Below are 25,906 nucleotides of genomic sequence, written 5' to 3'. Positions count from 1 at the left end.
TTTTCAATTTGGGCATTTAACCGGATATTTTTGCATGAATGGTGTTTTTTTGGCTCATTGTTGGGTTTCACAGAAAAGTTATGGATTTCCAGGTTATATTTGCTGGAGCAAGGATAGATAAAGTACATAGTTGCATTTCGATATATGAGCTAGCTAGTTACATCAGGTTAAAACTCGCTTGGTTTGGCACTCTTGGCCAATGTCCAGAAGTTCTCCATTTTGGCTCGAGATAGGGCTTCTTTCGCGGCTGAGTCGGTTTCACACACCCTGGCACCGAGCCATTTTCTAAACGCGCGGGCTTTGGCTTGTCCTTCCCAGAGAAGAGTGCAGCTGTTGTGGCTGAAATCCTTTAGCTCGCCTTTCTCATCTTCCGTAGATAGCCATGCCGCCTGAGCTTCACGGTTTCCTTCTTTCACGGCATCGGGACCTGGGTTTTCAGTCCAGTCGATGCGGTTCAGCATCAGCTTGCGGTAGTTTTTGATCGAGTGGCTGCCGCCCTCGACAATCAGCAGGTTGAACTTGGGATGCATGACACAGATGCCCGTCAGAGCATTCTGCTCAGCGTTCCTGCTAATCTTGAAGCGATTTCTGCCGCTCGCAAGATTGTCAATGCGGTAAACCGACACGTGAATTCCTAGGGCGGCATCCTTCTCCTGCTGAGCCGCGAGTTTCTCATGCCGTTCTTCCTTGCTCAATTTGCGTTCCTCGTTCATATGCTCGTGCTTGTCGCGGCGGTCCGCGATCTCCCTGTTCACACGAGCCTCCACGGCCGTGGGATCTTTGACGGCCTCTTCGCCCAGAACTCGCATGAGGTTGGACTTCTTGACCTTTGGTGGCGGGGCCGGTTCAAGACCTAATCTGATCTTCGCTTGCTGTTCTTTTAGGTCCGCCATACGTCGCTGGCGACGGATTTTGGCCTGCTCCTTGGGTGTGAGGTACATGGGTTTCGCCACGGGCACGTGTTTGTCCTGTGGTGGCTCAATAAGGACAGGGTGTTGAATGTACCGTGTGATGATGGAGTCGGCAGTATCGACCTTGAGGTTTTGGGAGTCGTCTATCGCAGCGTACCCATCTCCGTTGACCAGGCCTTCATCCCACCATTCTAGAGCTGGTGGAGCAGGCACAACAAATGCTTTTTCGATATCCATATCCTCATCGATTCCGGCCTGACGTGCTCTCTCTGCAATCCGCTTCTTCATGGCCTCCAACTGCGCCTGCCTGCGCAGAGCCGCAGCTTGCTGTATGTATTTGCCCTTTTGGTTGAAAACAAGCTGCTTCGCGTGTCGCGGCTTGGCCATCGTTGCTTTGGGTCCGAGGCTTGGATCAAAATAAGGATTGTTCCTGATTTCTTCTATCGACGGACCGGATAGATCGAGTCGCGCCCGATTGTCGCGTAATTCATTACGCCGATTTCCTTTGCCCGGTTGCCGTCCCTTGCCGCCACGGATCTCAGGTGTAGTCTCGGCGAGTAGTGCTGGGTGAAGACCGACATCCAGACCACCGCGGGCCTTGTTGAGACCCTCATCGTCAAAGGCCGTGGGGTGGTAAGGGGACGCCGGGGCAGGTGGTCGTTGTGGAGGCGCTGCATTGGCTCTCCCCGTTGCTGCTGCGACTCTGGCCTTCATCTGTTCCAATCTCGACATTGCAGGGCTGGGAGCTGGTGGCGTGGGGCTGGGGCTTGCCTCCGTCGGCGGAACGGGTGGTGTCGCGCCACCACGGGCAGACTGAAGACGGGCGCGAACGGCTTCAGCCTTTGCTCTCGCCGCGGCGACCATCTTGTCGATGTCCACCTTGCCGGTGGCAGAGCCTCCTTGGGCTGGGACGGGAGACCCATGATTTGATCGGGATCTCTTTTGTGAGTTGCTGGCATCCTCTTCGGGATGAGCCCGCTTTCGCGCATTGCCCGACACGTCGGCCATGGCGTCTGTCGATGATTATGATGAGGGTTGAGCAAGCAAAAGCCGGGAGGGAGTGGCTGACCCCGGGAGGCGGTCAGGGCGGGCAGAAAAAAAGTTCTCCAAAAAAGTTTCGCTCTTTTCCCGCTTCGATTTCACTACAGAAAGTCTTGGGTCGCGCCCGAAGCTGCTGGTCACAATGGCGAATTTCGCTCGCCCGGTCTCGTCGACCATTGCTGGAGTCGAATTCAGTGTCTTCTCGGACCAGGAGATCAAAGCTCTATCGGTGAAAAGAATTCACAATACCCCAACCTTGGATTCGTTCAACAACCCGGTTCCCGGTGGTCTTTATGATCCGGCCCTCGGTGCATGGGGAGACCATGTGTAAGTGACTGTCTTTGGATTTATTTTCTGTGTGTTTCTGACTTGAAGGATTGGCGACGATCAGATGTTCTACATGCCGCCTGAACTCATGGTCTTGTACCGGCCATCCCGGACACATCGAGCTCCCAGTGCCCGTCTACAATGTCACCTTCTTCGACCAAATCTACCGGCTTATCCGCGCACAGTGTGTGTATTGTCACCGCCTACAGATGTCCCGCGCTCAGGTTAACTTGTACACCTGCAAGTTCCGCCTTTTGCAATATGGTCTCGTCGATGATCTACCCGCAATCGACAAAATCGGAACAAAGGGAATCAAATCAAAAGACAACGACGAGTCCAATGATGACGAAGAGCCGGATGAGGAAGACATCAGGGATAAGCGAACTGCTTTCGTCACTCGGCGCATTAAGGAAGCCAAAAAAGCGGGCAGCCTGGACGGGCTTATGGCCGGTGCAAAGAATCCGGTTGCCGCTGAGCACAGGCGAGAGCTGGTCAAATCCTTCCTCAAGGACATTGTTGGCGCTCGTAAATGCGCTAACTGCAGCGGGTACGTTTCAAAACCTGACTGTGCCGTGGAGCTTTTGTCAGCTAACAATATCCTGCAGAATTTCTCCATCCTATCGAAAAGACCGCTACAGCAAGATCTTCCGAAAACAATTGACCGAGAAGCAGAAGATTGCGATGGCGGCTGGCGGATTCCAGGCACCAAACGCTATGATCCTTCTCGAACAAGAAAAGAAGCATGGGTCAAAGCAAAATGGGACTCAGGTAAACGGCGTCTCCGATACTGCCAGCGTCACCTCGGAGACTCATGGTGCCGAGGAGGAAATCCGTCGCGGGGCCGCTGTTGTGACGCAGTCCGCTTCAAAAGAAGGGCAAGCTGGACAAGAGTTTATGCCCAGCTTGGAGGTCTACAGTACCATCAAGCTTCTTTTCCAGAAGGAGGCCGAGATTATGAACCTTGTGTACAGTTCTCGACCCACGCCAAAGGGGGCGACTCCGGTAACGGCGGACATGTTCTTCATCAAAAATATTTTGGTTCCGCCAAACAAGTACCGCCCGGCTGCTCCTCAAGGCCCTGGAGAGATCTCCGAGGCTCAGCAGAACATCCCGTTCAGCAATATCCTGAAGAACTGCGACCTCATCAATCAAATCAGCAAGGAAATGCAGAACGAAGCCGACAAGGCCCTCACTAGGGTGCGGAATTATAGTGATCTACTCCAGGCAATGATTCAACTACAGGATACGGTTAACGGTCTGATTGATCGCGAGCGGACTGCGGTTACCGGGTCAGCCATTGCTGGGCTTCCCAATGGCATCAAACAGCTCCTAGAGAAGAAGGAAGGACTGTTTCGAAAGAACATGATGGGCAAGCGTGTGAACTTTGCTGCCCGAAGTGTTATTTCGCCAGATCCCAACATCGAGACCAACGAGATCGGTGTGCCTCTTGTCTTTGCCAAGAAACTGACCTTCCCGGAGCCTGTGACGAACCACAATTTTTTCGAGTTGAAAGAAGCAGTCATCAATGGTCCAGACAGATATCCTGGTGCAGCGGCTATCGAGAACGAGAATGGCCAGGTTATCAATCTCAAGTTCAAGAGCTTGGATGAACGGACAGCACTTGCCAACCAACTTCTCGCGCCCTCAAACTGGCGGATAAAGGGCTCGCGCAACAAGAAGGTTTACCGACATCTTACGACTGGCGATTATGTCTTGATGAACCGTCAACCTACTCTGCACAAACCATCCATCATGGGTCACAAAGCTCGTGTGCTTCCCAACGAGAGGACCATTCGCATGCACTACGCCAACTGCAATACCTACAATGCGGATTTCGATGGTGATGAGATGAACATGCACTTTCCTCAGAACGAGCTTGCTCAGGCAGAAGCCAGGATGCTTGCGGACGCAGATCATCAGTACCTCGTTGCTACCTCAGGAAAGCCGCTTAGAGGTTTGATTCAGGATCACATTTCGATGGGGACATGGTTAACGTGCCGAGACTCCTTTTTCGATGAAGAAGATTATCATCAGCTTTTGTATAACTGTTTGAGACCAGAAAACTCCCACATAGTCACTGATCGGATCCAGCTCGTGGAGCCAGCGTTCCTAAAACCGAAATATCTCTGGACTGGCAAACAGATTATCACGACAATCCTCAAAAACATCAAGCCCCCAGAGCGGGCAGGCCTTACGCTGAAGAGCAAGTCTTCGACTCCTGGTGAACGATGGGGCGAGGGCAGTGAAGAAGGAAATGTCATCTTCGACGATGGAGAGTTCCTGTGTGGTATCCTCGATAAGAAGCAGCTTGGTCCGAGCGCCGGTGGTCTCATTGATGCTATTCATGAGATCTACGGACACACAGTTGCCGGAAAGCTGATGAGTATCCTGGGACGCCTTCTAACCCGGTTCTTGAACATGCGAGCATTCACTTGTGGTATTGATGATCTCCGATTGACCAAAGAGGGCGATCGGGCTCGCAAGGAGCTGCTGAGCAAGGCTGAGAAGATGGGTCGTGAGGCTGCTCTGAAATACGTGACTTTGGACCAGACCACTGTGACAGACGAGGACACCGAGCTCAAACGTCGTTTGGAAGAGGTTCTCCGTGACGATGACAAGCAAAGCGGCTTGGATAGCGTTTCAAACGCTCGAAACGGCGAACTGTCTTCAGAAATCACCCGGGCCTGCTTGCCAGGCGGTCTCGCTAAATCTTTCCCCTGGAACCAAATGCAGTCGATGACAATCTCCGGAGCTAAGGGTTCAGGTGTCAACGCCAACCTGATTTCCTGCAACCTCGGCCAGCAAGTTTTGGAAGGTCGTCGGGTACCCACCATGATCAGTGGTAAAACGCTGCCGTCATTCAAGGCCTTCGAGACACACCCCATGGCTGGTGGCTATGTCTGCGGTCGTTTCTTGACTGGCATCAAGCCCCAAGAATACTACTTTCACGCCATGGCCGGCCGTGAAGGTTTGATTGATACTGCAGTCAAGACGTCCAGATCGGGCTACCTGCAGCGCTGCTTGATCAAGGGTATGGAAGGATTGAAGGCCGAATACGACTCATCCGTTCGTGAAGCTTCGGATGGCTCCATTGTCCAATTCTTATATGGTGAAGACGGTCTTGATATCACCAAACAAGTTCATCTCAGAGATTTCGATTTCCTTGCCGCAAACTACCGCTCAATTTCGCAACAAGTCCAATCAGACCATTTCCAAAGCCTGGCAAAGGAAGAGGTTACGGCCTGGCACAAGGACGCAATGAGGGCTGTTCGTCGGTCCAACGATCCCAATGCTATGGACACTGTGTTGTCTCGGTACCACCCTGGAGGAAACTTGGGCAGCACGTCTGAAGATTTTGCTCAAGCGCTCAAGAAGGTATGATTTGTTTTCCTCTCCGCTGCGTTGTTCAAACTAACAAACCTCCTTCATAGTATTCCGATGACAACCCGGATGAGCTCATCAAGGACAAGAAAAAGAACATCGAGGGCAAAATCACCAGGAAGGCTTTTGATAAGTTGATGAACATGAAGTACCTGAAGTCCATTATTGATCCTGGAGAGGCGGTTGGAATCATGGCAGGTCAGTCTGTCGGAGAGCCATCGACGCAGATGACCTTGAACACTTTCCATTTGGCTGGTCACTCGGCAAAGAACGTGACACTTGGTATTCCTCGACTCCGTGAAATTGTTATGACTGCCAGTGCTGCGATCATGACACCACAAATGACGCTGGCTTTGAACGATGAAATTTCCAGGGAAGACTCGGAGAAGTTTGCAAAGGCAATCAGCAAGCTCAGCGTCGCCGAGGTTGTCGACAAGGTGCAGGTTAGGGAAAGAATCGCTTCAGGTATCGGTCACACGACAGCCAAGGTTTATGATATCGAGGTCAACTTCTTCCCAGCCGAGGAATACACCAAGGAATACGCCATTCAGGTCAAGGATGTGCAGAACGCCCTGCAGACCAAGTTCATCCCCCGATTGGTCAAGTTGACTCGTAACGAGCTGAAGAAGCGGAAGGACGAGAAGACGATGAAGAGCCACTCAACCGCTCAACCTGAAATCGGTGTTTCTATTGGCACGATCTCCGAGGGACCGAGAGGACCGGATCGTGAGATTGAGCCTGCGGATGACGACAACGAGGACGATGAAGATGATGCCAAGCGAGCACGCGGAGCCCAGAACCGGGACAACCAGGTTTCCTACGAAGGGCCTGACGAGGACGAGGAGGCCATCATTAGACGTCAGAACTCTCCCGAGGTGGATGATGACTTCAAAGATGATCATCACCCCGTCCGGATGACTGGTGATGTGGACATGAATGACGATTCCGACTCTGACTCCGACTCGGATGATGAGGGTGTCCAGGACAGCAAGGCGCGTGAGAACGACGTCAAGGAGAAGTTTGAAGAGGTCACCAAGTTCAAGTTTGACCACAAGACAGGCACGTCGTGCACTGTTCAGCTGCAGTACGATGTCTCGACCCCGAAGCTTCTTCTCCTTCCAATCGTCGAAAAGGCCGTCCACGAAGCCGTGATTCAATCTATTCCCCGCCTTGGAAATTGCGTCTACGTTAAAGCAGACGACATCAAGAAGGAGCCTGCCACTGTTGTCACCGAGGGCGTCAACCTGCTCGCCATGCGCGCCTACCAGGACATCATCAAGCCGCATTCAATCTACACCAACTCCATCCACGACATGCTCAACCTGTACGGTGTCGAAGCTGCGCGCGCCACCATCGTCCGCGAAATGGACGCCGTTTTCAAGGGCCACAGTATCAGCGTGGATAACCGCCATCTGAACCTGATCGGCGACGTGATGACCCAGTCCGGCGGATTCCGCGCCTTCAGCCGTAACGGCCTGGTCAAGGATTCTGCATCACCCTTTGCGAGAGCTAGTTTTGAGACCACCGTTGGTGCCTTGAGAGATGCTGTGCTCGAGAGAGACGTGGATAACCTCAAGAGTCCTAGCAGCAGAATTGTTGTTGGCCGCTCCGGTACTGTTGGAACTGGCTCTTTCGACATCCTTGCTCCAGTTGCATAATTTCGCTGTCTGGGCGGGAGTCCCTGTTGTATTCTGTGTACATTTTTTTTTTCTTTTGCACTTTTTGTTCTTCGAATTTTTCTTGTTATCATTGTCTCACGTGTTGACGGTTTTGGAGTTGCTGTTTTGTCTAGCGGAAACCAAAAAGTGCCTGTCTTCATACTCGCATGGCATACAAGTCAATAAATAGAACTTTGATAATATGTTGAACTTCTAGAGCTGGCTTGACTTAGATTCCTAGGAAATGATGAACCAGGGTTGTCCACATATGAATGCCCTATAGCATCAGAGAAAACGCCATCCATGCTAGCTGTTGTCTGGTTTTGAGGGAATAAGCCAACGCCCTTATTTTCATACCACGAATGCGCCCATATATACCCGAGCAAATGAAAAAAAGAAGGTAAAATTCATGCTCACGGAGCATCCAGCATCATCATGTCGGCTTCGATGTCATCATCGAACTCGTCGTCCTCGATAATCCTCTGTGTGGTGGTGACCAGCCCGTCCATGGCGTGTCCATTCGCGAGATCTTCTCTCATCATGCGCTCCTCCTCTGACTTTCGCTTCGCCTCGTGGCGCTCGATATCAGCTAAGTTCCATGTGGAAATGCCTTCCTGGTCCTTAGCCTTGAAAGGCTGCGCCATGGTGCGAAGGAAGTTCTTGGCATTGGCCACGGCCATATCTGTGCTGAGGTTTGTTTCGCTATCCAGCATCGCTTGGTTGATCCATTTGGGGAGCTGGGGACGCTTGCGCTCGAATCGACGATCTGCCAACACCATGACTCCGTAGTCGTCCTTGCCACGTAGCACGCGACCCAGACACTGGGAGGCATGCCGAATTGCGTCGAAGGATAGGAAGTCATTTTCCCGAATATGATAGTTCTCGCGTAGGAACTCGAGGCGTGCTTTCAAGATACGGGACTCCGTATACTGAAAGGGGACACCGATGCACAGCACTGCGCGGCCGTAGTGATGGTCAAAATCAATACCCTCAGACACCTTTCCTCGTGCGACACAAAGTAGGATCGCCCCGCGGCCGTTACAGCAAGCTGTACGGTACGTCTCCAAGGCGAGCGATGACTCCTGCGCGTCAGGGGTTTCGACGAGAATCAATTTGTAGTTCCAGATTTGATCCAAGATGCCCATTCCTTGCCACATGCTGATGATCGATTCCATGTAGAGATAAGACGGGAAGAAAACCACGACGCCATCTGGTGTGATGCGTGCGAATTCTGTGACGAGGGTCCCGTAATTGCGCACAACACCGGGATCATTGCGAATTCCAAAGGACGATGAGACTTGAGCTTGGTCTGAGCCGCGAGTGACAATCATGGGCAAGAAAGAGCGCCGTGCCAGCGTCATACTGTAGGATTCTTGCAAGACGGCAGTGAACCCTAGCATTTTGGGATACATTTCGAGAGGTGACAAGGTTCCGGAAGTGATGATAACCGAGCTGAAACGATCGAACACTGGCTTAATGGCGATAGCAGCATCCAAGCATGTAAAGTGTAAAATCGGGTTGGGAACGGTGGCTGCTTCCGACTCGTATGGCTCCAAGATCAGAACGAATCCCTTGTCGTAGGTTGCGACAAGAGTCGCAAACGTCGCTACCTCTTGCAGGGGCTGGTAGTCTTCAATGTTGACAAGCTCCAGAGTGCGGACTAGTGAGGTAAGGCGCTCAGCACAGAACCTTAAGGGTTTTCGCTCGATGTAGGTCAAGTCTTTCAGATGCGTGAGGAAGGACGGCGGCGTCTCAGATATGGTGTGAGTCACTTTCATTCGAGTCTTCAGGTACTCGATAAATCGTTTTAAAAAGGCAACGAAGTGTTCAGCTCGGCGAATGTTTCCTGGCACCGCTTCCTTTAACAAGTCATCCGGCAATACCGGGTTCGAGATGAATTGATCTTCCTCTCGCGCTTGTTCTGCCTGCTGCAGGCCCTCCACAAGCTTTGAATATTCGTTCTGCAGCTTCTCTGCGTCTGTGCTCTTCATTTCCTCGATCTTGCGTTCCAGATTGGTTGCGCCTCTGGTAGCTTTGCGAAGAGCGTCCTCGCTGAGATCAATGCTGAGTGATTCAATGCAGACATTGTCAATATTGTGCGCTTCGTCAAAGACCACTATGCAATCCTTGGAGAGCTCTCGAGATACTCGTTCGGCGATTTTGGGGTCGAGGAGGTAGTGGTATGAGTAGATGATAATATTGCACCAGGGCATCTAGAACCAAAGAGTTAGAATCAGAACTTGAACCGTTCCGAGCGTTGCCTCACCATGCGCCGAGCAGAGAAATAGGGACATTGTTTGTGTTCTTCTCCGTATCGGATCAGTCCATCGAGGGTGAATACACCAGGAGGAATCAGGTTATGCGGCTCGAGCAAGTCAAGATTCTACCTCTCGTCAGAAGGCTGCCAAATTGCCGTAAAGTCGCGATCCTCACCTCGTGGTACACACATAGCTCAACGTCTTCTCCGCGCTCCTTCTTCTCCTTGACAAAGCCGGCTGTCAAGCTGCGACACCTCGCATCAACCACGGTGCCGCTCTTCTCTCTCTTCACAGACGGGTGGAGACACAAGTTTTTGCGACTCGTCAGCCCCAGCGCGCGAAACTCCTCTGTATATCCTAGCTCCTTTTCCCGATGCTTCATCAGCGCCTTCAACTCCGCCAGGGCCTTTTCGATCTCGGACATGGTTCGGGAGCAGTAGATGAGCTTGCGGTGTTCCGGGTAGTGTTGTTGGTAGGCGACAATCAGCGACAGCAGGGAGACGGTCTTCCCTGTGCCCGAAGGCATCTCCAGCACACAGTGACCCCCTGCATCGAGGGTCTTCTTGAGATCGCACATGTAGGCATACTGCTCGGGATAGATGCGAGGATACGGGAAGAGCACGGGGAGGTCGCTGCAGAGAAGGTGGGAGTTAGCCAGACGGCGACAGAAGCCGCAGGGCAGAGGCGATACTCAATGAAGAACTTCATCGTGACTGGACCACAGCCTCTCGACCCCGGGGAACAGCAGAAGAAGCAGAGGAAAGAAGGCAAGAGTGAAAGAGACGGAAACGCGACCATTCCCCTTTGGGACAGCAATGACACCAGCCCACGTGACTTCCTTATCGGGTGTCCGGCGCAAGTGTGCAGGTTGTGGAAGGTGCGATCCATGTTCTTGATACTTTGCCAAAAGGAAAGAACGACCGTCCATTGACCTTCGACAAGAGCCGAGTTGAAGCTCCATCTCTCTCTCCCTCTCTCCCCCTCGCCTTTTCTGCGTCTTTCTGGTCCCGCATAACTACCCCACATGAGCAAAAAGTTCAAATCCCAGGCCTCCAGCAGTCGCGCTGCTGCCAGCGCCTTTGGTGGATTTGGTGGCTTCTCCAGCCAAGGCCGTGAACCGTCGGCTCTCACATACATCGCGGAGCCACCAGATCTCTCGCGCATTGAGGAACAGCAACTGGTGATCGCATTCAAGAACCTGCAGAAGAAAGATGAGATCACACGAACGAAAGCTCTGGAGGAGCTCAAGGACTACATTTTCGCCATGGAGGACCGAAAAGGAACTCTCGATGACGGGCTATTAGACGCATGGGTATGTATATCGGGTCCGATCTATGGCAGAGCAGAGTAGACTAACACATTTATCAGGTGAGAATATACCCGCGAGTTTCGATTGATCTCTCTCGCAGAGTTAGGCAGTTGGCCCATCTCCTACAGGGCTCAATTGCTTCCCTCGTGGGCAAACGCATCGTGCCTTACCTCCCCAAGGTGGTGGGCGCATGGCTTGCCGGACTCTACGACAATGACCGACCGGTCCATCGATCTGCCCTAGAGTCGTTCAGCAAAGTCTTCTCTACAGTGGAGAAGAGGAACAATGTATGGAATATCTACCAAAGTTCGATCCTGGACTTTGTGGACGATGTCATCCTTCACCAGACTTCCTTGACCTTGAGCGACGAGAGAACTGTCAATCATGATGATGCTGAAGCAAAATATGCACGCGTGGTGGGAGCTGCAGTTCTGCTCTTCAACAGAATTCTAGGTATGTTGATGACAGTTCCTTCCCGGAAACCGGAGATTCTGACAATTGAGGGCAAATAGGGAATTCAGCAGACGTGGCCCTGCAGAAAGATATGGTCACGATTGAGAATCTCCTGGGGAGCAAATCGCTGTGGGCTTTGTGCCATAACGACGATCCATATGTTCGTCGATCAATATATATCCTCCTGCGATCTGCGGTCTCCCGAGAACCAGCATGGCTTGACTGGAACGTCCTCAGCACGGCCGTGATCGGGAAATCGTTATCTATCCCGCAGATGGGTTCTGCTTCCGAATTGTCCGAGTCTCTTCTGCTACTGACCTCATCACGCCCCCAAGTCTGGACTGAGGATTATACTGGAAAGTCATCCTCCTCGAAAAGGCTACGCCAGTACATTCAAAAGGGGTCTCAAGGCGGCCCCGGGCTCTTTTGGTCCAACCTTGATCAATTATTGAGAATTGTGCCATCTCAAGTTCTTGTAGGAGTTGAGAAGACATCTGCCAATGTCGAAATCCATGTCTCAAGTGCCGTTGTCCTGATGGAAGCTTTTCAAGAAGGCCTCTGTTCTAGAGAAGAACCGCGCCAAAATCTTGCTCTTGGGTGGAAATCCTACATCCACGCCGGGACGTGGCTGGCGAGTCTACTGCCCCAGGATCAAAGATCTGAATTTATCCAGAAGAGGATGTCTCCTCTGGTGGAGAATTATATGCGGGCTGAATCTAGCATTGCTCAATGGTTGCTTCCGCCACAAGCAGCGGAGGATATTTGCGTCACGTATCTCGCCAGTGCAGCTTCACAAAGGCAGGATCAAGAGATCCACTCATTGTGGACAAAATTGTCAGACGATTTGCTGGAAGCAGTGAAGCTGTCGTCCCCTGAGCAGTCAAAAGATTTTCGGACATCACAGGATTCGATTTGCAATCAATCAAAGCGCCTGTTTTCCTTAGAAGCTGCGCTGATCTCTCGGGTTCCAGACAAGGATGAAGAATTTGTTTTGGAAGTCTTCGACAGAACTGGCTCGTCTCTACTTCATGAATGCCTGCAAGTCCTTCGATCCCGCAACAGGAAGCCGTATGGAGCCGCGGCTGTGGTGGAGGAATGCGTGCGGCATATGCCCCAGATTGCACAACGCTCACAGGAGCTTCTGAGCTTCGTCCAAACAGATGCGCCGGGGCTTCTGCACTCGCCATCTGCGGACCGCTTGATTGCAACGATCCTGCTATGTCGGAAATGGGATGGATTTGCGTCCAGCTTTGAGAACATTGTTGAGCGGACCATGGAGCTGGAGCCTGAGCAATCGAATGCAAGTGTTCTTCAGAGCCTGCTCTCGACCCTCGATTTCAATGAAGTCGGAGACAGAGACAAGCTCACCTCCCTCGTGATGCGGGCTCTCGATAATGCCTGCAGAGGAAGCCAATCCCATTGGCCAATAGTCACTGCTGTCCTCCAGAACCAATCATCTCTTGGCGACTTGCTGGATCGCATCTTTCTGTCGATAATTGACTCCTTATCTTCGGAGGACAGAGTATTTGATGCGTTGCACGGGCTTTCTCAAATCGGAAAGACTGTACCGTCCGCAGTGAAGGCGTTCCAGAGTGGACCTCATGGATCAAAGTTGGCAGGGAAGCTTCTGTACCTCACAGAGTCCCCTTCAGAGGAAGTGGCTAGTCTTGCAGAAACTTTAATGAGAACCTTCAAGGAATCTGCCATTGGTGGTACCAGCGCCAAGTCCAACATTGAAATCCTTCATCACGAGTTTAGCTATGTCAGTGAGGAGTCATTATCGTGAGTGGTCCCACCCAATCCGTGCTGAAGTTTAGCTAATAATTTTCAGTATCCATTCTCTCATTGCTATCGCAGAAGAAGTGGCACAGAGCTTGAAGCCTGAGATGTCTACCAGTATCAAAGATATCCTTCCGCCTCGCAGTTCATGGGAGGGAGCATTGAGCCCGTTTCTCCCAGTCCCTCCTCGACCCTCGACGGCCATCACAAGCCCGTTGGGAGGCACTGTCCAACTTATCCAACGTGAGCTGTCAGATTCATTCAGGGCATTGTGGCTATCTATTCCCCGAGATTCAGCTCGTTGCTCCGCAGCATTCCGCTTAGCCACCTTCACGATTAAAGCTCTATCTTCGTTTGATATTATCAAACAATTGGACAAGGAAGCCCTCGAGACATTGTTCTATTTTCTTCCGTTGACCATCCAGCTCATGGACGACGATCTGAGCATCGAAAACTGCAACGGCATTACAGGTCTCGAGCTAGCTGGCCAACGAGAAGAGTATATGGACACTGTTCTTGATGGCCGAAAGGTGATCGCTACCTGGATCCATGCTCAAGAGCCAATGAACTCTTTACAAGATATGTCTATCTCCTCTTTGTTTACATTTTTTTGGGAGTCCAGATTGGAAGCACTCGATGGCACCACTCCCATAGATTACAGAGTTGGAGAGGCCTTTGTGAAGATTATGAACAGTGTCGATTCAGTGCAGGCTTCCAAATCATCAGACGAGGTTGCCAAAATCTGCAGGGAGGCCCGGACAACCAATGCCATCCGCTCAACAGCTAGATTTGCCGTCTGGCGGAGTTCTATTCTGTCTAATCCCGTTGGGAATCGGATATGCAACGAATTGGTTGCCGATTCAACTGGACTCAAGCCTCAGGAGGAGCACTCAGATGGTAAGTCGGTATCTAATATTCTGTACTTTACTAACAACTTCCAGGCCTGCGAAAACTGGTCCTTCTCAATACTTTGTTTGCAGGGGAAGAAAATGTCGCCTCGACCATTCCAACCCAGAGATTGGTTTTCCTTACCAAGCATCTCCTGCAATGCCTCCAGTCTGATATAAAATCTCTCGGACTGCGAGCCGAAATCACCAAGACACTGGCATTTGTTATCCCTTGTCTCGGCGAGATTTACGGATCACATTGGGAGGAGAGCATGGAGATTCTCAGTGCCACCTGGAGACAGACCAGCGGTGGCGAAGAAGCATTGCCGTTGCTGGTGGCGTCGTTCGGACTCTTCTTGCGTTTGAAGTCTATTGCGGAAAGTGACAGTAATGATGATGTTCAGGATGCTTGGTCCGAACGGAAGGCTGGGCTTTTCAATGATTTGGCTTCTACAATTGACAAGTTTGGTAAGGCCATAGTCCTTGATTACTGGTAAACCAGTCACTAATTGCATAAAGACTCAACCACTACGTTTCATCAGCCTCGCGATGTGGCTGTTGATAGACTGCTTCGTTTGATCAACACCATCCCGATTGACAAGCTGGAGGATGTCAGTGAGATCTTCCAGCTTCTGACTGCGCACAGTCGAGCAGTCCAGCGAACAGCCTACACGATCCTCCACCGGTACATCCCGCAGACGCAGGAGCAGGTCTCCTTCGATGTAGCTCTGTCAAAGACCGCAGTCAGCCTGCCCGACGAGCTTCTATCGTTGCTTCTTGAGCCTCCGACAATGCAGGCGGTGTCCTTGTCCTATGGTGATGACAAGATGTGGACGAGTATGAGGTCATATCTTCTGAGCTGGAAGGTGGTCTTTGATCACTTTACCAATGCTGTAAGCTTTGATGTTTATTCTTTTTTTTTTTTTTTTTGGTATCTCGCTAACGTGAAAATAAAAGTCCCTCCCCGTCCAAGAGCATTACGCATCCAACATCAAAGAGAACGAGATCCTGATTCCCTTGCTGGAGTTCACGTTCGCCTTCCTTCAAAAGTCACATGGCAGGATCGTCGATGCTTCCAAGCTCGATGTGCGGTCCTTTGAGCCAGATGAGTCCGAGAGCGCTGAGAAAGAAACGCAGTGGCTTCTGGTGCACCTCTACTACTTGTGTCTGCGGCATTTGGCGAACATGACAAAGAACTGGTGGATTGACACGAAGAAACGGATCAAGGGTCCCGTGGAAGTCTGGACTGAGAAATACGTGAGTAAACCTAGGCCTTGGCATCAATTCGTCCTGGCTGACGATCCTTTTCTTTAGATCTCCCCTCTTGTCGTCATGGATGCTCTGCAGAGCGTGACCGAATGGGTTTCGACGCAGGACCAGGATGAAGAACGCGCCTTGTCTGTGAAAATTTCACCCAGAACTGCCGAGATCATTGCCAGTGTGACCGTGGACGAGGAGTCTCCGGATGTCGCCATCTCGATCTCGCTGCCTCCCGCGTACCCGCTTCAGCCGGCGGTGGTCGTCGGCCGGAGTCGGGTGCTGGTGGATGAGAAGAAGTGGAAGAGCTGGCTGCTCACGATCCAAGGCGTGATCATGTTCGCCAATGGCAATCTCGTTGACGGGCTGCTGGCCTTCCGGCGCAACGTGCAGGGGGCGCTGAAGGGCCAGAGCGAGTGTGCGATCTGCTACTCGGTCATCTCGACAGACATGCAGACGCCCAACAAGCGGTGCGCGACGTGCAAAAACACCTTCCACTCGGTGTGTCTGTTCCGGTGGTTCAAGAGCAGCAACCAGAGCACTTGTCCGCTGTGTCGCAACAGTTTTGTGTATGTATAGTTAGGTAGATTAGAGATTAGATAACTAGGATAACGTTATCGATGATGCCCCACCAGCTCGATCTCCCACTTTCACCTCTTCTTCCTCTTCTTCCTCCTTTCATGGCCGCTCCTCAGATCCCCAACCTGAACACGCTCCGACGAGGCCCCCGCCGTTCCCGACCCGATGATGGCCCATATCGCCCTCAAGGAAAGGATTGTATCGTCCAGAGCACGGACAATGACGCCAGTGTTTCCCGGCTGAGCGCCGTCGAGCTGGGGTACCTGGACGACGCGTACGTAGAGGCGTTGACACCGTCCGAGTCGGCGACGAGGCGATTTCCAATTATCAATCGAGGTTGGTGATTTGGTTTGTAGCACCAATACATAGCTGACGAGGCGCCCCAGGCACCTATGTACGCGCAACCGCGATCGACCAGCTCGTGGCGCGCTTCCTCGGCCCGTACAGCGCAGACAACCAGAAGAAACAGATCATCTCGCTCGGTGCTGGGTCCGACACACGGATATTTCGCCTGCTCTCGTCGCGCTCCACCCCGGACTTTGTCTACCACGAGATCGATTTCTCCGTCAACACAGCGGCCAAGGTCCGTGCTATTCGCTCATCATCGCTGCTGCAGCAAGTGCTGGGCATCAATGCCTCCGAGAATAAGGTGACAGTCTCAAAATCCGCGGATGCACTTCATTCGCCCTCGTACCACCTCCATCCCCTCGACCTACGTGTTCTCTCCCCGAACACCTCATCTCCAGAAACAATACTTCCTGGCGTGGAAACCGAGCTACCGACCCTCCTGATCTCTGAATGCTGTCTGATATACCTATCACCAACCGAAGCCGACAATGTGGTTGCATTCTTCACCAAACACATTTCCAATCATACTTCACAACAACCCACCACCCCTCTCGGTCTAATCTTTTACGAACCAATCCGACCAAACGACCCCTTCGGCCGCACAATGGTCTCCAACCTCGCAGCGCGCGGAATCCATCTTCAGACTCTGCATCGGTATGCCTCGCTCGAGGCCCAGCGAGCCCGGTTCCGGGAGCAGGGACTCGCGAGCGGACAAGCCGCTGCGGATATTGATTTCATTTGGGAGCGATGGGTGGGCGAGGAGGAGAAAGAGCGGGTGGCCGGACTAGAGATGTTGGATGAGATGGAGGAGTGGCGGTTGCTGGCTCGGCATTACTGCGTTGCTTGGGGGTGGAGAGACCGGGATGATGAGCCGGTGTTTGGGGGATGGAAGAACCTGGAGGCTCAGGAGGGCAGCGAGTGATGTGCATGTCGGCGTTGTGTAGACGATGTGATTATGACGACAATCGGCATAGTTTATTGTCGGATCTTCAAACTCGCATAGTAGAAGGATAGGGTTATAAAAGATGAGAGCAGTTATATATCACCGAGTCCAACCCCACTTGGTAGCTGCTTGCAGTGATCCTGGCAAACAATCACTTGGAAGTTCAAGGGTTTTAAGCTTCACCTATCTCACCATGAACACTGGAGGTTGAATGCAAGTTATCTACTAAAGTTCTAGGAAAGTACAAATGTAGTGTACATCGATGACCCCCCTTTGAGTCTAGCGTCGTCCCTGCTTACGGGCACAAAGGGGCGACCCATCTTTTTGGCTATACTCATATCCATCATGTCGGAGGCAGTTTTTCACTACGAGCAGCGACGCCTAGAGAATGATCTCGTCGCCCTAGAGCCATTCGATGTATGCCTATCATCTCCACGATAAAAGACGGACCTAACTCGGGCAGCCCAATGTTCATGTAGCGCGCTTCGTCGAAGAGATCAACACCCATCCGGAAATCTTAACGTACATTGTGTTCCCAGTGGTTGAGACCGAGGCGGACTTCCTAAGAGAGGTCTACAATCCCAGTCGGGCATCGCCCGAGGAATGCTTCTACGCCGTCATCGATAAAGCCGCGGGTAACAAGTACGCGGGTGTTATAGCCTTGTCACACACGAATACAGTCAACGCGGTCACCGAGATCGGCGTGATTGTCTTCCCGGAATTTCACGGCACCCACGTAGGATCGAATGCGATCGGACTAGTCCTCCTCTATCTGCTCGATCCCCCTCCTGCGGGGGGTCTGGGCCTGCGGCGTGTGGAATGGCTATGCAACAGCGAGAATGCGGTGTCTCGAAAGACAGCCTTGCGGATGGGATTCGAGTTTGAGGGCGTACTACGGTGGCATCGGGCGTTTGCGCGCGGGAATCCTGTGGAGGCTCTGGAGAAAAGGAATGGCACGACGGGAGAAGTGCCGGGGAGGCATACCGCGGTCTATTCCATTGTCTGGGATGAGTGGGATGAAACGCGGTCGAAAGTGGTTGCGCAGATGGAGCGGAAGCAATAGTTCAAATAAGCAGTAAAAGCCAAAGATGCAAGCACTAGCAGACAAAGTAGCTTTTTACTTTGTATTAGTCTAGAGCGTGCCAACCATCGAAGGGAGTCTATGATATCTGGATCTTCAACAAACAGTCCACTTCTTGGTATTGCTTTTGTCTACGGAGGCAGCGGCCAGCCGCTTATTTGGCCACGAAATGGTTGCAGTGGAACTCGAGGAGACAAAGACAGGATCGAGTTCGGAATGCTTCGAAAGACTACCTGTGGGGTACACTGGGGGACCATTGGACGTTGCATAAACGGAGACTTGAAGGCTTGGGACGACATCACCACTGCCATATAGAAGACCAGAAACACTTGTTTGCAGGCCAAACAAGACAAGACTATGTACACACATATATATTAACAAAACAGAGTGGAAGGGTATCGGCTCTCTCAGCCACGCCTGCTCCTATCACAATAGGCGAAACGTCGAGGTATCTATACTGGCCTACAACATGATCATACTGACGCCAGAAACGAGGGCGGTGACAATGTAGGCAGCGACCTGCCAGTGGCCAATGTATACGGCCTGGTGCAAGATGTTGGGGACAGCAATACCCGAGGTGGTGGTGGCGGCAACACCGCCGCTGGCAACACCGCCACTGGCAACCGGGCCGCCGGAGACAGTGTTGGTGCCCTTGGGACCAATGGAGCTCATCGACGTAGCACAGCTGCCGGAAGCGCTCGTGGCGGCCTTCGTAGTCCCAATGCCATTGAAATCACAAGCATCGCCATTTTGGCCATTCTGTTCATAGTACTGGTTCATGGCCCAGCCGGCTTGCTGCTGCGGATTGCACATAGCATAGGCACCGTACTGGCCCGTAGTTCCGTTGTGGATAACACCGGAAACATAGTCTATGGCGTTCGTCAGGCCATAGATATAGTTGAATCCGTTCTTGATCAATGCCGCCTGCGAGGTACCATCTTTGGGCACACAGGTAAGGCTGTCAAACATGCACTCGCATAGCTCCGTGTTAGGCGACGGTGGAAGATTAGTGGGCGCAGCGAGCCAGTCAGAGTTGGTAGCAGGGCAGCTACTGCCTTGAGTGTTGGTATTAGTGTAGTCAGCGCTATTCACGCCAGTCGGAGTGGCCGACTTGATCTCTTCCGATAGGAAGTTATAATCGGGTAGCTCGCTAACTTTGTTGTCCACAATCGACACAAGGCCGTAGTTGTTGGGGGTCTGGTAGTACATATACACGATACCACCACTCCACACGTTCTCCATCTCAGGGCCGTACAAAATCGGGATATCGTAGAAGTGACGGGGACTCGGGTGGATACAGCCGTATTCTGAGAAGAAGGCGGGTACGGGATAATCTCGAAATTGATCGGTGCGCACGTTATAAGTAGACGATACATAGGTCGCATGTCCGCAAAACTCGTAGATGTTGTAGCCGAACATGTCAATCCAGTTGGATTCGTCATCACAAACAAGGTAATCGGCAACATTTTCGCGAATGCTCGCGTCATCATCAGTGGCGTACCCGATAGCGAGGGAGGAACGGTAGCCCTTCTCCTTGATGTAGGCCTTCATGTCACGAGCGGCGGCCTTGACGAAGGGCATCGAGTCCGTATTACTGGGGTTGTCGGCAACCTCATTTCCGACGAAGAAACCAATCATGTTGCTATAGCCGGCGAACGCATCGACGACTTCGGCGTAGCGGGTGAAAAGATCAGTGGTCCACTGGGGGCTTTCCTGGTCGATAGATTGAGCGGGGGATGCTAGGTCACTAATAACATAGATGCCCGCATCCGCTAGGGCCTTCATGCACGCATCGTGGCTCGAGTTAGGGTTGACGGCGTAGGTCCGGACAACATTAGTGCGTAGTGCGACCAAGTAGGGAATATCACGCGAGCAGGTATCGATATCGGCCAGGGGATCGGTGTAATCGTCTGTGGTAGCAGTCGCGCCAGCACGGGCAGTGTAGTCCGGCTGATAGGCAACACCACGGATGTAGAATTCCGTGCCGTTGTTCGAATAGAAGAACTTCTTGCCCTGGATCACGATATCGGGCACGTCGGCCATGGCCATCCCGGCGAGGGCAGCAATGCCGGCAAGGAGCGAAGTCTTCATTGTGGTCAAACGAATGTCACACCAACCAAAAGAAAATCAACGAGAAGGATGGGAAAGTGAAGCAGAACGAAGGAAGAGGAAATAAAGGGTTTCTACCACTGCAACCACGCCACTTATGAACAAGCATTTCTATATATTCAGGATTACTACAACCATATCGAACCAACACCAGTACTTTCTCCTGACTGGAGAGGTTTAAGCCGCAGTAGCACCCCTAAAGAGGCACAGCCCAGGGGAGCGAGCCTTGCCATAGGTCAACGGGTTGATCTGCCTCGAGGCAACAACATAACATCGCGGGGGCGAAAGGGGCGGGAGCAGCGGGTTGGGTGGAAGTAAACTCGTCCCGACTTCCTGGCCACAGTTTGTCCCTTTCGATCAACGATGCTTCGTATACTGCTTGTCCTAATGGCAGTTGGTGGTTAGCAGAGGGTGATTGCTGTAATCAAGGGTGGCTATATTAAATAGTGTCAAGAATTGGACGCTCAGCTCTATCCCGCATTTTTTCCTATTTTGTATTAGTTTTTGTTGGTTATTTCGCCCCCTGAATTGTTGAGCATCCCCAGATAGATTTCTATCAGCGATTTATTTATTCGAGAATTGCACTTCCATTATGGGTGCTGTCCCGTTGAAGAAAGGGCCTACTGCAACGGAGTTGATATTAGTCTTGAGGTCTTTTCTTCATTTGATTCATGATATCAAGGGTATTATGGCTAGAGTCACTAGCTCCCCTAGGATTCTCTTCACTAGCAGAAGTCGATGTAGCTGAAAGAGCATGTAGGTTGGCCGCTGGGGGTCTTGATGGTAGCAAGTCATCGGAGACCGGGACATTCATGTCTATCAACCAACAATAGCCCCGAGAATCTTGCGAGGCTGTCGGCAGGGGATTAATGTCGATCAACCAAAAATAGCCCGAAGAACCCTAGGAGGCTGTGTACGGAGTACAAGAGCAAGTAATGCTTGTCAGTCAGACAAGAGACTAGTAAATCTACCGGGCTACTTGAGTCATTAGAGCTAAAAGAGATTACGATCACTAGAACTAACAGATATCCCTTGGTCCGTCAACGTGCGTTCTGGCGCGTCACCTTACTAATAGTAGTCAGACACCGGATTTTCTTAGTTCCTAACTATAAACAAGGCAGTTTTAACAGGCGCTTTTGGTGGTAATACCTATATTCTTGTTAGGCAGCTGTTTCCATGTTTTTCTTTTCTTCTTAGCTCTTCTTAATACTTCCCAGCTACGCAGGAACCTACGAGTATAGTTCGGATAAACCTTCCGCCGACTATCGATAAGTCCTTGTCGAGCCAAGTGCTTTCCTTCATTTCTCCCCCAATCACTTAACCATACAAAACATACACCACCATGCCAGGCTCCCTGGCCGAGTACCTCGCGAAGAACTACCTCACTGCCGATCCAGGCACAGAAAGACCCAAAAAGAAACGCAAGAAGACCAAAGCCGTCGACACCGCAGACTCGGGGCTCATCATCACTGACGACGACACAACGGACCTGCGCTCCTCAGCCGCAAACGCGGGTCTCGACGATGAAGACCGCCCGTCCGTGGATACGACACACAAGAGTGCTGAGTTCCGACGCGCCAAGAAATCCGGCTGGAAAACCATCGGGGCATCAGGCGCAGGCAGTGAACAAGAAGCTGCAGACGCGATCTTAGCATCTGCAGCTGCAGAGCAGGCGGCACACCGTGCAGAAGACGGCGATGATGATGCGCCGATGATAGAAGCGGAGGACGAAGACCAGGGCCTGCGCATGGAATCCGGGGCGCTCGCAGGACTCCAGACAGCCAAGCAGACAGCGGCGATGGTGAAGGCGCAGGAGCGACGGAAACGAGCCGAGGCAGCACAGTTCCAAGACCCCGCAACATCCGACACAATGGCCCAGGAAACAATCTATCGTGATGCATCCGGGCGCATCATCAATGTGGCAATGAAGCGGGCCGAAGCGCGGCGCGCTGAAGAAGAAAAACGCGAGAAAGAAGAGCGCGCCCGCGAGGCGCTGATGGGCGATGTACAACGACAGCAACGCGAGACGCGCAAGCAGGAACTACAAGACGTGCGCAGCATGCCCGTGGCTCGAACGATCGAAGACGACACGATGAACGATGAACTCAAGGCGCGGCAGCGGTGGAATGATCCCGCCGCGCAGTTCTTGACAAACCTCCCTGAGCCGGGGGCGAGCGTTACTGGGAAACCGTTGTACAAGGGCGCATTCCAGCCTAATCGCTACGGTATTCGGCCGGGCCATCGGTGGGATGGAGTGGATCGGGCCAATGGTTTTGAGAAGGAGTGGTTTGCTTCGAGGAATAAGAAGGAGAGGATGGAGGCCCTGGAGTATCAGTGGCAGATGGATGAGTAGATTTCTTTCGCTGTTAAATACCCATAACTATCATAGAATATCATTTTAGATATCACTTGTCTACAAACGCCACCTACTCAGGCTGGGAATAGTGGCTGTAGAGGGGATCCCAAACACATGACTAATCCAAGGAACTGCAAGGCGAGCGAGAGAATTCATCTGAACTCATCTGCTACACACTTGGTCGCGATCTTCATTCGGTACTGTGATATGCCCGAAGCATAGACACTACGACATGTCCCGCTCAGAGGAAGCAGAGTGGTGGGCCAACGCCGTGTATGGCGCTATCCAGGAGATCCCTCACGGCCGAGTCACGACATACGGTCACATTGCACGTCTGCTGGGTGAGCGTACGCTGTTTCCTTTGATCATTGGAGTGGTAGATTGATCACTGACGCTATGCGTAGCCCAGAGAGCCCGCCAGGTCGGCGCTGTTTTGAAATCTCTCCCATCCTCGGATTCGGGAAGCCATTTCACCTCGGCGAATGTGCCGTGGCAACGGGTGATCAATACCCGAGGCATGATTTCGCATCGGTATGCTTTCTGTGAAGAAGTTTGCCAATCATCTTATTAGTAATTACGCTGATGATGATGGTAGCGGACCTGGCAGCGCTCAGCGCCAAGCAGACGCGCTTCAGCAGGAAAATGTCGAGGTTACCACGGACAGTATGGGCGAGTGGTACGTGGATTTCTCGCGGTATGGCTGGTTTCCTACTTCGTTGCCGAATGACGACGTGGCTGGTGACAACCTTTGATGATAGAGACGTGTATTGTGTGCTAGAACGTCCGTAGCAAATATTTGCATCTTCCTTGTCCCTAGTGATCTACTCTGTGCACCAGCAGTTAAGGACCAAATTCATATATTGGGTCAGGCTGGTCTGGTTGGGTGGGAGTCTAGTATCGTAGACAGGGGGATGAGATAGCCCATCCTGGACCGCGCGAAACTCGGACAAATTCCACCAAGGATAGGGATAGGGAAAAACAACGCAACGAGAATCTATGACGCAGATAGGAAAGAGGAAAGATGACAGGTAGATGGACAGTATAGGTTGTAAGGCGCATCCGGTTGAAGAAAGACAATCTTCCCCAATGCCAACCAGAGTATGACCCAAAGAAGAGACAAGAAACAAACCGGCCCGGATCGTCATAAGTGGAAATAGGAAAGAAAAAAGAAAGATCGTTAACCCACATTGGTCATTGCGACATGACCTATCGTAGAACTTGTTCTTCTCGGTTCAAATTCTCACCGCCGCTTGACTTCGGTGGCCCATCCTTCAATCCCCTCCCCACGAGTCCCCGGTGCAATTCCTAAATCAATCCCGTCCATCCCCGCCGTCTCCTTCATCCACTCGTGCGATGCCATGCCACCCGCATTGGCGCGCTTATCTGGAGAGAGATCGAGCATCGGGAGGAGGAATTCGCCAACGCGCATACTCTCTTCCATCGAGTAGTGGTATTTTTCCCGCAGGACGTCCGGCAACGCCCAGTGGCGAAGTCGGTGTATATTGCGCAGTTCGCCGTTGCGCTTAAAGATCTCCTGGGACCATTTCCCGGACAAAGAGAGGGACTTGGGGAACGGGCCGAGTAGTTCGATGATCTGTGCGATATGGTCGTCATCTTTCCCGTACTTGGTACCCGACTGTGGATCGAATAGGTAGTCTCCAGTGATGAGTTCAAAGACCTAGAAGAGTTAACAGCAGGCCGCAAAACCATCAAGGACATCACTTACCATGCAGGCCATGCTCCAGACGTCGGTACTGGCTCCCCACTTGGCCCCCATGATGACTTCTGGTGACCGATATTGCCGCGTCTGGATGTCGTTGGTGAAATGGTGACCCACCCAGCACGCGTTGCCCAGATCTGCGATCTTGACGGAGATAATATTGGCGTCAAACTCATCTTCTGGCTCCTTGGGCGACGAGCCTTTGTCTAGAGAGATCCCAGATACCTCTCTCTCTAGGAGATCACTGCGAAAGTTGTGTCAGTTTGGAACCCCCCAGCAGGGCCAATGGGAGCATACGCTGTCCTCTCTCTTGTCTGCTGTTGCTCGTCCTCTTCCTTGACACCCAGTGTTTCCTTCATCGACGGCTTCTCTGTTGGAGCGATTGCAAATATTAGCCAACTGCCATAGCTTGTGGAGAAACAACCTACCCGATGAATCGTTCACCATCTGACTGAGACTGCTGTGAGAGTTCTGGGAGCTGTGTTTAAAGTCGAAGCTGCTGAAGCTGGTGTTCAACGGACTGGGCAGCGGCTGACTCCCCGTGATCAACGTCCGTCGCCGTCTCCGCCCATTGCGATTGTCCTCTTTCTCTTTCTCTTCTTTTTTGGCCTCCTCCTTCACATGGGCCTTGACAATTTGCTCCACATCACCGATCTCGATCAACACGTTCTCTGGCTTGAGGTCTGTGTGGATGATGCCGCACTCGCGGTGGAGGTAGTCCAACCCCAGCAGCACTTGCTTGGTGATCTGCTTCACCAGCGGCATCGGAATCCCACGGTGGTTCCATCGCTTGATCAGTCCCAGAAGATTCTCGCCCAGCACCTCGAACACCATGCAGACATGCACACCGTTCGGTCCCTTGTGCTCGAATGAGTCGAGCAGACTGACGACATGTTTCCTGCCCGGATGCGATGGTTTTGCCTGGACGATCCGGCTGAGGAGCTTGATCTCATCGATGGCGGTCTCGGTGTAGTGGGCGGCCGAGCGGACGACCTTGAGCGCGACGTGCTTTCCCGTGGTTGTATCCCGCGACAGCCAGACGGTGGAGAAGTGGCCCCATCCTAGCTTGCGCACGACGACGTACCGGCCATTGTTGTATGTTTCTCCGACAGCGACCGGGTGGTAGCCGCCCTTACAGTAGTCCTCCGAATCTTCCTCCTCAGCGGTGGTCTCCAACTCGTCGGCGGATGATGACGACGGCGATCGCGACGAGGGGGCTCCGGCCAGTTTCGGGTTGGTGCCCGCTGCACCACTGCGACCAAAATGAGAATTAGACATGGGGGTGGTGGTAGATAGGACGGTCAGGCAGGACCTACGATTCGGTGGCGGGATCTGACCCAGGCGCGCCAGCTTCGTTCGTGACGATTGGCTTCAGATCAGTGCCCTTGCGCCTCTTCTTGCCGCCGTTGCCATTGGCAGCTGACGCCGCAACGCTGGCCATCTGCTTGCCCTTATTCAGCATCGCCTTGGTGAGATCGACGCCTTCCATAGTTGGTTGATTTGGGAGTT

General features: G+C 52.3%; 10 protein-coding genes across 10 annotated transcripts; 6 read left to right on the top strand and 4 right to left on the bottom strand.

Moving 5' to 3' along the window:
- Positions 1 to 167: 167 nt before the first annotated feature.
- On the bottom strand, positions 168 to 1,919 carry PFLUO_LOCUS5900 (U4/U5/U6 small nuclear ribonucleoprotein prp3; the record flags this gene model as incomplete). Its single annotated transcript, XM_073783391.1, has 1 exon — positions 168 to 1,919. The coding sequence occupies one exon, from the start codon at positions 1,917 to 1,919 to the stop codon at positions 168 to 170; it is 1,752 nt and encodes a 583-aa protein (XP_073639951.1).
- Positions 1,920 to 2,094: 175 nt separating this feature from the next.
- Positions 2,095 to 7,318, top strand: PFLUO_LOCUS5899 (uncharacterized protein; the record flags this gene model as incomplete). Its single annotated transcript, XM_073783390.1, has 4 exons — positions 2,095 to 2,279; positions 2,344 to 2,826; positions 2,885 to 5,654; positions 5,711 to 7,318. 4 exons carry the CDS (start codon positions 2,095 to 2,097, stop codon positions 7,316 to 7,318), a joined length of 5,046 nt encoding a protein of 1,681 aa, XP_073639950.1.
- A 413-nt stretch (positions 7,319 to 7,731) lies between these two features.
- On the bottom strand, positions 7,732 to 10,284 carry PFLUO_LOCUS5898 (TFIIH/NER complex ATP-dependent 5'-3' DNA helicase subunit; the record flags this gene model as incomplete). Its single annotated transcript, XM_073783389.1, has 4 exons — positions 7,732 to 9,531; positions 9,585 to 9,701; positions 9,752 to 10,208; positions 10,268 to 10,284. The coding sequence occupies 4 exons, from the start codon at positions 10,282 to 10,284 to the stop codon at positions 7,732 to 7,734; spliced, it is 2,391 nt and encodes a 796-aa protein (XP_073639949.1).
- Positions 10,285 to 10,600: 316 nt separating this feature from the next.
- Positions 10,601 to 15,840, top strand: PFLUO_LOCUS5897 (uncharacterized protein; the record flags this gene model as incomplete). Its single annotated transcript, XM_073783387.1, has 8 exons — positions 10,601 to 10,888; positions 10,945 to 11,338; positions 11,398 to 13,120; positions 13,170 to 14,014; positions 14,059 to 14,472; positions 14,524 to 14,897; positions 14,962 to 15,261; positions 15,319 to 15,840. 8 exons carry the CDS (start codon positions 10,601 to 10,603, stop codon positions 15,838 to 15,840), a joined length of 4,860 nt encoding a protein of 1,619 aa, XP_073639948.1.
- Positions 15,841 to 15,941: 101 nt separating this feature from the next.
- On the top strand, positions 15,942 to 17,110 carry PFLUO_LOCUS5896 (carboxy methyl transferase for protein phosphatase 2A; the record flags this gene model as incomplete). The annotated part of the gene is made up of 2 exons (XM_073783386.1): positions 15,942 to 16,176; positions 16,227 to 17,110. The coding sequence occupies 2 exons, from the start codon at positions 15,942 to 15,944 to the stop codon at positions 17,108 to 17,110; spliced, it is 1,119 nt and encodes a 372-aa protein (XP_073639947.1).
- A 366-nt stretch (positions 17,111 to 17,476) lies between these two features.
- On the top strand, positions 17,477 to 18,194 carry PFLUO_LOCUS5895 (uncharacterized protein; the record flags this gene model as incomplete). The annotated part of the gene is made up of 2 exons (XM_073783385.1): positions 17,477 to 17,548; positions 17,595 to 18,194. The coding sequence occupies 2 exons, from the start codon at positions 17,477 to 17,479 to the stop codon at positions 18,192 to 18,194; spliced, it is 672 nt and encodes a 223-aa protein (XP_073639946.1).
- A 480-nt stretch (positions 18,195 to 18,674) lies between these two features.
- PFLUO_LOCUS5894 (1 3-beta-glucanosyltransferase gel4) lies at positions 18,675 to 20,303 on the bottom strand (the record flags this gene model as incomplete). The annotated part of the gene is made up of 1 exon (XM_073783384.1): positions 18,675 to 20,303. The coding sequence occupies one exon, from the start codon at positions 20,301 to 20,303 to the stop codon at positions 18,675 to 18,677; it is 1,629 nt and encodes a 542-aa protein (XP_073639945.1).
- Positions 20,304 to 21,663: 1,360 nt separating this feature from the next.
- On the top strand, positions 21,664 to 22,674 carry PFLUO_LOCUS5893 (Pre-mRNA-splicing factor cwc26; the record flags this gene model as incomplete). Its single annotated transcript, XM_073783383.1, has 1 exon — positions 21,664 to 22,674. One exon carries the CDS (start codon positions 21,664 to 21,666, stop codon positions 22,672 to 22,674), a length of 1,011 nt encoding a protein of 336 aa, XP_073639944.1.
- Positions 22,675 to 22,909: 235 nt separating this feature from the next.
- PFLUO_LOCUS5892 (Alkyltransferase-like protein 1) lies at positions 22,910 to 23,429 on the top strand (the record flags this gene model as incomplete). Its single annotated transcript, XM_073783382.1, has 3 exons — positions 22,910 to 23,024; positions 23,082 to 23,208; positions 23,273 to 23,429. 3 exons carry the CDS (start codon positions 22,910 to 22,912, stop codon positions 23,427 to 23,429), a joined length of 399 nt encoding a protein of 132 aa, XP_073639943.1.
- A 488-nt stretch (positions 23,430 to 23,917) lies between these two features.
- Positions 23,918 to 25,886, bottom strand: PFLUO_LOCUS5891 (CMGC; the record flags this gene model as incomplete). Its single annotated transcript, XM_073783381.1, has 5 exons — positions 23,918 to 24,355; positions 24,404 to 24,641; positions 24,695 to 24,767; positions 24,826 to 25,649; positions 25,714 to 25,886. The coding sequence occupies 5 exons, from the start codon at positions 25,884 to 25,886 to the stop codon at positions 23,918 to 23,920; spliced, it is 1,746 nt and encodes a 581-aa protein (XP_073639942.1).
- Positions 25,887 to 25,906: the final 20 nt, after the last annotated feature.

Source organism: Penicillium psychrofluorescens (assembly GCF_964197705.1).
Source record: "Penicillium psychrofluorescens genome assembly, chromosome: 4".
Classification (NCBI taxonomy): Eukaryota; Fungi; Ascomycota; class Eurotiomycetes; order Eurotiales; family Aspergillaceae; genus Penicillium; species Penicillium psychrofluorescens.
This window is presented reverse-complemented; position numbering and strand designations above follow the sequence as displayed.